The sequence below is a fragment of the Engraulis encrasicolus genome, chromosome 7 (genome assembly GCF_034702125.1).
Source record: "Engraulis encrasicolus isolate BLACKSEA-1 chromosome 7, IST_EnEncr_1.0, whole genome shotgun sequence".
NCBI classification, from domain to species: domain Eukaryota; kingdom Metazoa; phylum Chordata; class Actinopteri; order Clupeiformes; family Engraulidae; genus Engraulis; species Engraulis encrasicolus.
Window position 1 is genome coordinate 48173366 of NC_085863.1, and position 10442 is coordinate 48183807.

Here is a 10442-nt window from a genome sequence, read left to right on the forward strand (position 1 = left end):
ACTAGTAGAGTTAATTTATTGACCCTGAAGGAAATTCTGGTCTATTTGACATGCCTTTGTATTCCCTGAACAAGATTGACTTCACAGGGGGAGCTGTAGTGCACAGTGCTAATGCACCCAACCAAATATGGGATAAATATCCATGGGGACCCAGGTTCGGCAACGCTACCTCACAGGACTCTGAATTAACCTTTTTCATCACCAGTCAAAATGGCCAGTAGATGTTGTTCCTACAAGCCAAACACACACTTACTAATGGGTCAAAGTGCCTAGCCTACTATATTGGTCTTTTCTACCAGCCAAACTGAAATTTGCCCAGCATTTGGCAGTTGGCTGGTGTTCATTTAGAGCCCTGCTACCCCACCTCTCCCATGCACTTTCCAGTCACCTCTTCACTATCCTGTCAAAGCCATTTTTGCCATTTTTTGACAGCTTTGCAAAACTTTCCCACAGGGGGTGCGTGAGATTATTCTTTTCTCTTTTACTAGTGTACCTGTAGTTTGTTTTCACGTATGACGGTGAGCTGCTTGGTCCACTGGCCGAAGCGTTTCTTCCTGAGCAGGAAGTCTGCGATGCGACAGTCCTTGACGGGCCCCACTGTGGTGTCCTCCGAGGGCCAGCGCCGCGTCCGCTCCTGCTCCTGCCCCTGCCCCTTCGCCTCATCGTCCTCCTCATCGTACGACTCGTACGAGCTGCTCAGAGCATCCGAATCATTATCTAAGGACCATTAAGTGAAGAGAGATACAGTCTCATTAAAGTGTCCAACAATGGCAGACAGTAAAAGAATTGGGTGTCTAACATTTGGTGCCACTCAAAACTTGTGTAAATTTTACTCTGCGTCAGTGCAACATTGCCAGAGTCAGTTCCATTCATTATTGTGTGAACATCAACACTGGAATGAGAAGAAGAAATTATCTTGATGTAGAGTTGCAATTACACTGACTTTTGACTCTGTGTTGAAGTGATATGACCTTCCAAACTGTTGTTACACATTTTTGACACCCAGGTTTTACTGTGTAGGGATTGTGTTGCAATATTATGGTCTCAGTAAGCTGAACGTTGGACGGCAAAAGGTACAGTATGTCTGCTGTGCCAGGTTATGGTCTCATTTAACTCAATGCCAGCGGCAACAAAACACAAGTAGGCTTGTTATTCAAGAAGCATAATGGATAATGGTGGAGGACGGAGTTGGTCTCAGGATCGAGAGGTCACAGGCTTTGGGGAAATGGGGGAATAGGATTGAGTGTGAATGAATAACAAGTGGCGTCTGGCCTCCCCCCTGGCTCCACTACTGAAGTGCCCTTGAGCAAGCCTAATCTCTAGACTGATCCAGGACCAATGTGTTTGGTCAAAGGAGTTAAGTGGTAAGAAACCAGCCGAGTTGTGAGTGTGTTGCTTGTGCACCCAGGGCTTGAAATTAACTTTTCATGACCAGTCAAAATGGCTAGTTGTAGATGCTAATCTTATTAGCCAAACACGCACTCACCAATGATTTAAAGTGGCTAGTAAGTTTTATTTGCTTCCAGACAATCTGTATATTCACTGTCATTTGGCTGGTTGGTGGGTGTTAATTTAGAGCCCATGAAACATGAAGCAGTGAAACACCTCCCTTTCCTCATCATAAGCTTGCCAACACCCCCAATCCAGCTCCCCCCATCCTGTAGAGCCTGTTGAGTATTTCCTTTCGCAGTAGGGATTCAGCTATCTGTAATGACAAAGAAGATGGCGGCTCACATGAGTTCTTGCGGGGTCCGTTCATGCGAGTGGTGGGGTAGTTGTTGTCTGCGTCCTCGTAGTAAATGTCCTCTATGGAGTTTGGTGGGCTGGAATTTCCTGGTCAAAAATAGAGGAAATTGAGAAAAGCTATGGTTAGGTTAGCACTAAACAACATATGGATGTTTGGCAAGATGCTTATGCAAGGCATGTGAATGTGTACTATGCATTGCATACACAGATGCATTTGAATGTGTTCCCTACAGAAATTAGGGCAAAGATCAGTATGTAAAAGCACTGGCGATGGAAAAGAACTAATGATGAAATCAGTATAAAAATAGAAAATACATTCTTTCACAAACAGCAGCAAGCACCTGGGGAATTTAGCATGCAAACGTACTACACATTGTGCTGAAAACACAGTGTGTGTGTGTGTGTGTGTGTGTGTGTGTGTGTGTGTGTGTGTGTGTGTGTGTGTGTGTGTGTGTGTGTGTGTGTGTGTGTGTGTGTGTGTGTGTGTGTGTGTGTGTGTGTGTGTGTGTGTGCGTGCGTGCGTGCGTGCGTGCGTGCGTGTGAGTGTGAGGAAATGTTGGAGCTTGTAGTGGGGGATGCTTACACTGGAGACTTCCAAGGGTCCAGTGTGTGAATATGCTGTGTGTGTGTGTGTGTGTGTGTGTGTGTGTGTGTGTGTGTGTGTGTGTGTGTGTGTGTGTGTGTGTGTGTGTGTGTGTGTGCGTGCGTGCGTGCGTGCGTGCGTGTGTGTGTGTGTGTGCGCGTGCATGCGTGTGCATGCATGTGCATGTATGTGTGTTTGTGTGTGTGTGTGTGTGTGTGTGAGTATGTGTCATGTGAATATGCTGCGTGAGAATGTGGGATGTGGGATGTTTCAGTGGGGGCTGCTTACTGCGCGTGGTGATGTACTGGGGGGACTTGCCCGGGTCCAGCGGCACCGCCTCCTCATAGTAGTCCTCTGGGGGAGGGGTCGTGGGGAGCGGGGGCGGGGGAGGGGTGTCCGTGGGACTCTGGGGGTTCAAAGGCATGGAGTTACAGAGAGAGAGAGAGAGACAGAGACAGACAGACAGACAGACAGAGACAGAGATAGACAAAGAGAGAGAGTCATTCAGACAGACAGACAGAAAGACAGACAGGCAGACAGGCAGACAGGCAGACAGGCAGACAGACAGACAGACAGACAGACAGACAGACAGACAGACAGACAGACAGACAGACAGACAGACAGACAGACAGACAGGCAGGCAGGCAGGCAGGCAGGCAGGCAAGGCAGGCAGGCAGGCAAGGCAGACAGACAGACAGACAGTCAGACAGTCAGACAGTCAGACAGACAGACAGACAGACAGACAGACAGACAGACAGACAGACAGACAGACAGACAGACAGAGACACAGGGGAAACATTACAATTAACATGCAGGGCAGAAAACAGGAAATAATTCTTGAAAACCTGAAAAGATGCTGTTTTGGTAAAAAAAAAAAAATTGGACTCATTTCAAATCATGGAATGCTGCACTAAAGCAACTGGAATTGTGGAAATGGCCTGCGATAAATTGAGCTGGGAAAAAGCCACAGACATTACCACAGACATGACAGCTAACAGATTCCTCACAAAACAAATGTTGCTATTTAGAACAACATGGACCAAAAAAAATCAGTAGCAGGTTAACCCCTTCAAAGAAAACTCAAATATATATCATTCAAATAAATGAGATGTTAGTGATAAATTGGTTGTCGCTTGAACATTGTCCATATCATCTGACCACCATCGTGAATGGATGAGAGAGCACATGCAGACCCACAGCCTTGATCTCCAGCTATCTCTTACTGATTTAGAGGGGGGCTCCTTGGATGAGGTATCCTCCACTTGATCCTTTAATTCCTCGGGAGAAGCCCTCAAGTCCTGCAGGTCACAGTCTGGTGGCAAGAGTATATGAGGTCACTCACAGTTCGTTGCATCAGAGTGGAAACTGATATCGCTTTGGCTTTTTTTTTACTGCACAGCCGCTGACCACAGAAGTAAGTAGTGAAGAGAAGCTAAAGCAGGGGTGGGAAACTTTTTTCCCTCGAGGGGCCACTTCAAATGTTATTAAGCCCTCCAAAGGCTGTATATGAACACAAACCAGGACTTCCCATTGCACTTTAGGCCTATGTTGAAGGCGGCCACCTTTACATCAGACCCCACCTTCAATAAGTCCCCTGAAAATATAACTTAGTTGTATTGCAAATGTAATTTCTAACATTTCTTTACAAATATTTCATGTGAAACTGCATAACATTAAAATTACTGTATGTCAGGGGATAGACCGTGTATGAATTATTTTTAACTTCATATATTTCTTTCTTTTTTCTTGGGGCAGTGATATTCTCTAATAGGCAAAAATCCTAAAAGAAATACCGGTAAGCTTTGCAAACATGGCATGAATATCAATCACACAAAACATTAATGAAAACAACTTACCAAACTCCTCGAACAAAGACTCCACAAAACTGGTACCATTTCCATACAGGGAGGTGTTCATATATATAAAGTCTGATCCATTAACTGCAAAGCAAATTGTAAAACAAACACAAGACATCTGGTTAGGAAACAGACTCAACAGTTATGAAACTAAATCAAAACATAGAAGCTCCAATTATCCAAATCCACAGCTGGATCTCATGTCTCATCAACAAAAACATGAATTATTTCCTAATAAACAGCGTGTTACATGTAAACTGTGGATCCTGTGTGGTTCCGGAAAGTAAGAAGCTGAGAGAGAGAGAGAGAGAGAGAGAGAGGCCAGCTGTGTGTGTGTGTGTGTGTGTGTGTGTGTGTGTGTGTGTGTGTGTGTGTGTGTGTGTGTGTGTGTGTGTGTGTGTGTGTGTGTGTGTGTGTGTGTGTGTGTGTGTGTGTGTCTGGTTGTGTGGTTGCGTGTGTGTGTGTGTGTGTGTGTGTGTGTGTGTGTGTGTGTGTGTGTGTATATGTGTGTTTGCGTATGTGTACTTGTATGTGTGTGTGTGTGTGTGATGCGTGTTTGTGTGTGCGCGCACACATGAGTAAGTGTGTATGAATGTGTGTGGGACAGACCTGGCAGCCAGCTGTGCTGTGTGTAGTCATGTGTGTCTTTATGTGATTGTGTCTGTGTAATATGTGCGCGCACATGCGTGCGTGTGTGTGTGTGTGTGTGTGTGTGCGTGCGTGTGTGCGTGTGAGAGAGTGCGTTTGTATGTGTACAGTACACGTCTGGATGCATGTGTGTGTGGGTGCATGTATTCATGTGTGCATAGTATTCATGTGTGCGTAGCCTACCTACGCCCTGACCCTCTAGACTAGTGTTTCTCAACAGGGGCTCTACAGCCCTCCCAGGAGGCGTTGGGGAGCCCTAGGGGGACATTGAAGGATTCAGCTGAGAGGATGCGATGCTTAATTGCTATTGGGGGGCAGCAGTGTATTTTGTTCTTTAAAACTAAGGGGGTCGTTGGCAGGCTTATGGTGACGCCAAAGGGGCATTGGGAGGCTTATGATGAGGTCCAAGGGGCATTTATTCAAAAAAGGTTGAAAACCACTGCTCTAGACTCTAGACTGTGTGTGTGTGTGTGTGTGTGCGTGCGTGTGTGTGTGTGTGTGCGTGTGTGCGTGCACATGTGTGTGTGTGTGTGTGTGTGTGTGTGTGTGTGTGTGTGTGTGTGTGTGTGTGTGTGTGTGTGTGTGTGTGTGTGTGTGTGTGTGTGTGTGTGTGTGAGAGAGAGAGAGAGAGAGAGAGAGAGAGAGAGAGAGAGAGAGAGAGAGAGAGAGAGAGAGAGAGAGAGAGAGAGAGAGAGAGGAAGAGAGAGAGAGAGAGAGAGAGAGACTGACCTGGTGGGTGAAGCTGCTTCAGTAGGTTCCTCACCACAGTCATCTTCTCAGCAGTGGCGGAGCTCACGCTCTCATGCTCCAGCAGCTTCAGAAGCACGTTCAGCTCCGTCACAAAGTGCTCCATCGCTGACACACACACACACACACACACACACACACACACACACACACACACACACACACACACACACACACACACACACACACACACACACACACACACACACACACACACACACACACACACACGCACACACACACACGCACACACAGCAAAAGGTCAAAAGTTAATTACGGACAGACAAGTCAGCTACAAGCGACACTAACTCAGCCACAAATGTCCAATCATTGGGAGGATGCAGTGACAGAGACAACAACGACTAACTAATGTCTGGCTGTTGCCAAAGTGATCCATCGCTGACACACACACACAGTAGGCACACAGCAAAGGTGAAAGGTTAACTACTGACTGGGCGACTGGCAGGTCAGCTACGACTGCGTCCCCCCAATGAGTGAGACGTTTGTCGCTGACGTTGTGTCAATGGTGCAGACAACAACCAGTGTCTCGCTGTTGAAGAATGGAATCGCTGACAAGTGGCACACAGTGAGGGTCAAAGTTCAACTACTGACAGACTGACAGACTGGCATGTCAGCTATGATGGGCTGAAGCCGTATCAGTGACAACTCTCAGTGTCACCACTGGGGTGCTGCAATGACAAGAGACAAAAATGTTTCCCCGTTGGCAAATGAAATCACTGACAAGTGGCACACTGTGAAGGTCAAAGGTTACAGTATACAAGCGACACAACGTCAGGAAACAACGTTTCACCTTCAAAATACTGTATGCAGTTTCAGAGACAACAAAGCTCCACCATCAGAAAAAGCGGTGTCAGAGACAACGCTTTACCATCTGAAGATGCAATGTCAGCAACAATGTGTCACCATCTGAAGAAAAGAGTCAGTGAAACATCTCAAAGTGTGACCACAAAGTTTCACCATCTACGCTGTACACGTAGACACAATGTCAGACACACTGTCCATCTGAAGATGCATCATCAGCAACAACAAGGCTTTTAGAGACAATGGTTCACCATCAGGAAATGCCGTGTCAGAGACAGTGTCCTCTTTTCAGTATTTCTTGATCAAAAAACTAATTTTTACCATCTGAAGGTTCGGTGTCAGCAACAATGTATCAGCCTGAAGATGCAGTGCCAGAGACAACAACGTTCCTTGATCAGGAGATGCAAAGTGAGAGGCAACATATCACCAAAGCAGCTTTTCCTCAAAACACTGCTGTGACATCAAGACTGGCAAGAGTTGAGCAAAACAATCTGAAAAAAAAAACCCAGCACAGCCCTACCTTACAATTTAACATCTGTCTATTTACCAATATGAATATATTTAGATTATCACACAGTACTAATTAGTCCGTGTTTGTCAGGTTTTTGGATCTACGTAGTACATATGTCATGTAATCCAAAAACCAACCAACAGAAACCACGGGCATATCAAATGCTCAATATCTACTTTCATCTTTGTCAATGTATTTTCAATCAATCTAACACGCAAACAGACAAACCAGAAAGACAGCACTTGTCCCTCTCAAGTCAACTGTAACTGCCTGTATCTGCCTACTTACCAATGGGATTATATATAGACAATGCCACAGTACTAATTACAGCTTGTCATAAGAAGTGGAGCACAAGAGGGGAGATTCTTGAGAAAACCAGAGCGAGGGTGAAAACATGTTGGTTGGTGAACATGGTGGTGGTTGTGGTAGTGGTGGGAAGGCCTAGATTGGTAATCTGGCATGTAGGGCATTTACCCGGTGGGCCCTCAGCGCTCGGGGGGCGATGCTGCTGCTGGACTGAGCTTATGTGTTAAGGGGGTGGTCTATGCTGAAAATACCCGGGCTGTTTTTCGGTCCCCAGTCCAGCCCTGTGGTGCGGTCGTGATAATATGCTGGTGGTGTGAACTAGCATGGCTAAGTAAGAAGGGGAGAAACCCCTCAGCTGTTGCATTTAATGCCTGACATCTGGATAACTTGGCTGAGGGTGGGAAGAAAGCTGGCCAAAATATCTAACAGGAGGTCCTCCTCCTCCTCCTCCTCTCTTCTCCTACCCACCCTTCTCCTCTCCTCTCCTCTCCTTTCTTCTCCTCTCCTCTCTTCCACTCCTCCTCCTTCCCCGCCTCTCCTCTCCTCTTCTCTCTTCCTCTTCCTCTCCTCTCCTCTCCTCACCTTTCCTCTCTTCTCTTCTCTCCTCTCCCCCTTCTCCTCTCCTCTAGCTTCTCTTCTCTTCTCTTCTCCTCTAGCTTCTCCTCTCCTCTCCCTTCCTCTCCTCTCCTCTTCTCCTCTTCTCTCCCCTTACTCCTGATGGCTTAACGCAATAAACAGGCAGGGACGAGACAGGGGCATGACCTGAATTTGATTTCATATGATATGTCTCTAATGAAAAAAGCCTCTCGCAACGCACAACTATGCACAGTCAACAATAGACACCCTGTTGTCTTCATGTTTTTTTGTAAAATAAAACAATTCTTAAGAATAGGCCTCACTTTTTGGATCGGAATCCCATCTCGCAATTCCAAGAAAACCCAAGTGAGAGTTCTTTCATAAGACATATTTTAACAAACAGTTGTTGGTCTTATTTTCTTAAGCCAAGCCCACTCCCTGGCCCTCTAGATTGTGTGTGTGTGTGTGTGTGTGTGTGTGTGTGTGTGTGTGTGTGTGTGTGTGTGTGTGTGTGTGTGTGTGTGTGTGTGTGTGTGTGTGTGTGTGTGTGTGTGTGTGCGTGTGCGCGCGCGTGCATGCGTAATGATTTGGGGGCTTCAAGCTATGTAATCTAAAACCAACAGATGTGTCAAAGGATATTAGGTATCCCACACCTATCCATTACATTGTATGTTTAATCAATAAACAGCCAGAAGAGAAAGTGAATCAGAAAACATGTTTAATTGTTAAATAAACCGTTTAGAGATTGTAAAATAAACCATTTAAATCCATTTAGATGAGCTTTAATACAGTTCCAATTTTGGCATTGTATGTTTTTGTTTTGGTTTCATGAGCAGAGGAGGAGACCAGAGAGGACTTTTGGGCGACACTACGCAAGGGAGTAAACGGCTGCTGTCAACATCTAACATCTCAGAACCTTTTCAGCTCTTCAGATCTAAATCAGTTTGACAAGAAATCTCTGTAAACAAGCATCCATGACCCTGGGATCGAAATACACAACACACACATGACATGACACAAATTAGTTACACCCCTCAAAAAACATAGCAACGCGATAAATAATACCCCCAAATGGCGTCACAGAAACATATCCTGGTAAACTTCCGTCAACCTGGGGAAGAACTTTATGAGAAACCAGATGGTGGTGTTGTGCTGTGTCCGAGAAGAAGGCCATCACTATCAGCAACAACTGATAAAGGTTCACAGTGGCCCGTGTGTGTGTGTGTGTGTGTGTGTGTGTGTGTGTGTGTGTGTGTGTGTGTGTGTGTGTGTGTGTGTGTGTGTGTGTGTGTGTGTGTGTGTGTGTGTGTGTGTGTGTGTGTGTGTGTGTGTGTGTGTGTGTGCGCGTGCGCGCGTGTGTGTGCGTGCGCGTGTGGTGTGTAGTGGAGGGTAGCTCTTGCCTCTGCTCCTCCTGTTTGTGAGGGAGAAGCAGAGAAGCAGCGCAGGCATCTCTTATCTCTATAGGGAGGCATTCCCACAGACCTGAGGGGGTGGTGGTGGGGGCGGGGGGTGGGGGGGTGGGGGGGTGGTGGGGGGGAGGGGGGGGTGGGGTGGTGGGGGGGGGGGACAGGTTCTCATAAAAAAGCAGTAGGGGGCACAATGGCTCAGTGGGCAAAGGCGTTGTACCATTACACTGTGGACCCAGGTTCGATTCTGATCCAAGGTCCTTTCCCAATACTTCCCAATATCTCTCTACTGTCTTCCGTCTACTATCTCAAATAAAGGCACAAATAAAGGCAAAATAAAGTCCATTATATGTAGCCTATAATAATGGGCATATCAACCACCAATTACTAATTAATTTATGGGCACTAGATGCCTTTGTGCCACCTTTGTGACGTCTGAGCCCCAAAAAAGGTCTTAACCCATATATACACAGCTTGCCTGCTATGTTTGTTACAGGGGTGCTACAAAACTGGATCCTAGATTTTGTTGATGCATCACACCGCACCCAAAGCTCCCCTTGGATAGCGCTGGCTGCAAAAACATGCACACACATGCCGACCCAAACATACTAACTCAGTTACTGGGTGAGAGAGAGAGAGAGTGAGTGAAGGAGAGAGGCACGTGCATGCACTCACATAAACACACATATCCCCGCCCACCCACCAAACCACACAGACAGACAGACAGAGACATACACACAGGCATACACAAACACACACGTACGCACGCACACACGCAGGCACGCATGCTCACACGCGCACACAGATGCACACTCACACACACACACACATACATACAAACGCACAAACGCACACACACACCCCTGGAATTCTCAAGGCTATCCACCTCGTGGGCTGATAGGGCAGGGCAGCTGCTTTGGGCGGTTTTGGGGGGGGGTACTAGGTGGGGAGGGGGCGGGGTCGCTAGCTGTTAGTCTTAATTACTGCAGTATGTGTCTGTTTCTTTTGGTTGGGGGGACTGTTGATTTTATCTGTCCACACCAGAACAAAACGCCTACAGGTTAACATGCTTTATTTCTCTTCAAAACCAAGCCCCCCACCACTCCGAAAACAAAGGTTGGCCACTTCAAAGAGGTGGAGGCCTTGGATTGCTATGCGAGCGGACTGATCTCCTTTTTTTCTTTGACTGGGTGGGAGAAGGTGGAGGTACAGGGGTAGGTAGGTGGGTGGCTGGGGGGTTA

The 10442-nt window shown here is 46.7% G+C and overlaps 1 protein-coding gene across 3 annotated transcripts in view; it reads right to left on the bottom strand.

The window, feature by feature from the left end:
- afap1l1b (actin filament associated protein 1-like 1b) overlaps positions 1 to 10442 on the bottom strand; it is a 44783-nt gene that overhangs the window by 13959 nt on the left and 20382 nt on the right. For all 3 annotated transcript variants that reach the window (XM_063203782.1, XM_063203781.1, XM_063203780.1), the window contains exons 2-7: positions 5563 to 5688; positions 4186 to 4269; positions 3553 to 3641; positions 2618 to 2735; positions 1735 to 1833; positions 494 to 717 (exon numbers count right to left, since the gene is read on the bottom strand). In XM_063203782.1, coding sequence (XP_063059852.1) covers positions 494 to 717; positions 1735 to 1833; positions 2618 to 2735; positions 3553 to 3641; positions 4186 to 4269; positions 5563 to 5688 — 740 coding nt within the window. The remainder of the gene's footprint in view (positions 1 to 493; positions 718 to 1734; positions 1834 to 2617; positions 2736 to 3552; positions 3642 to 4185; positions 4270 to 5562; positions 5689 to 10442) is intronic.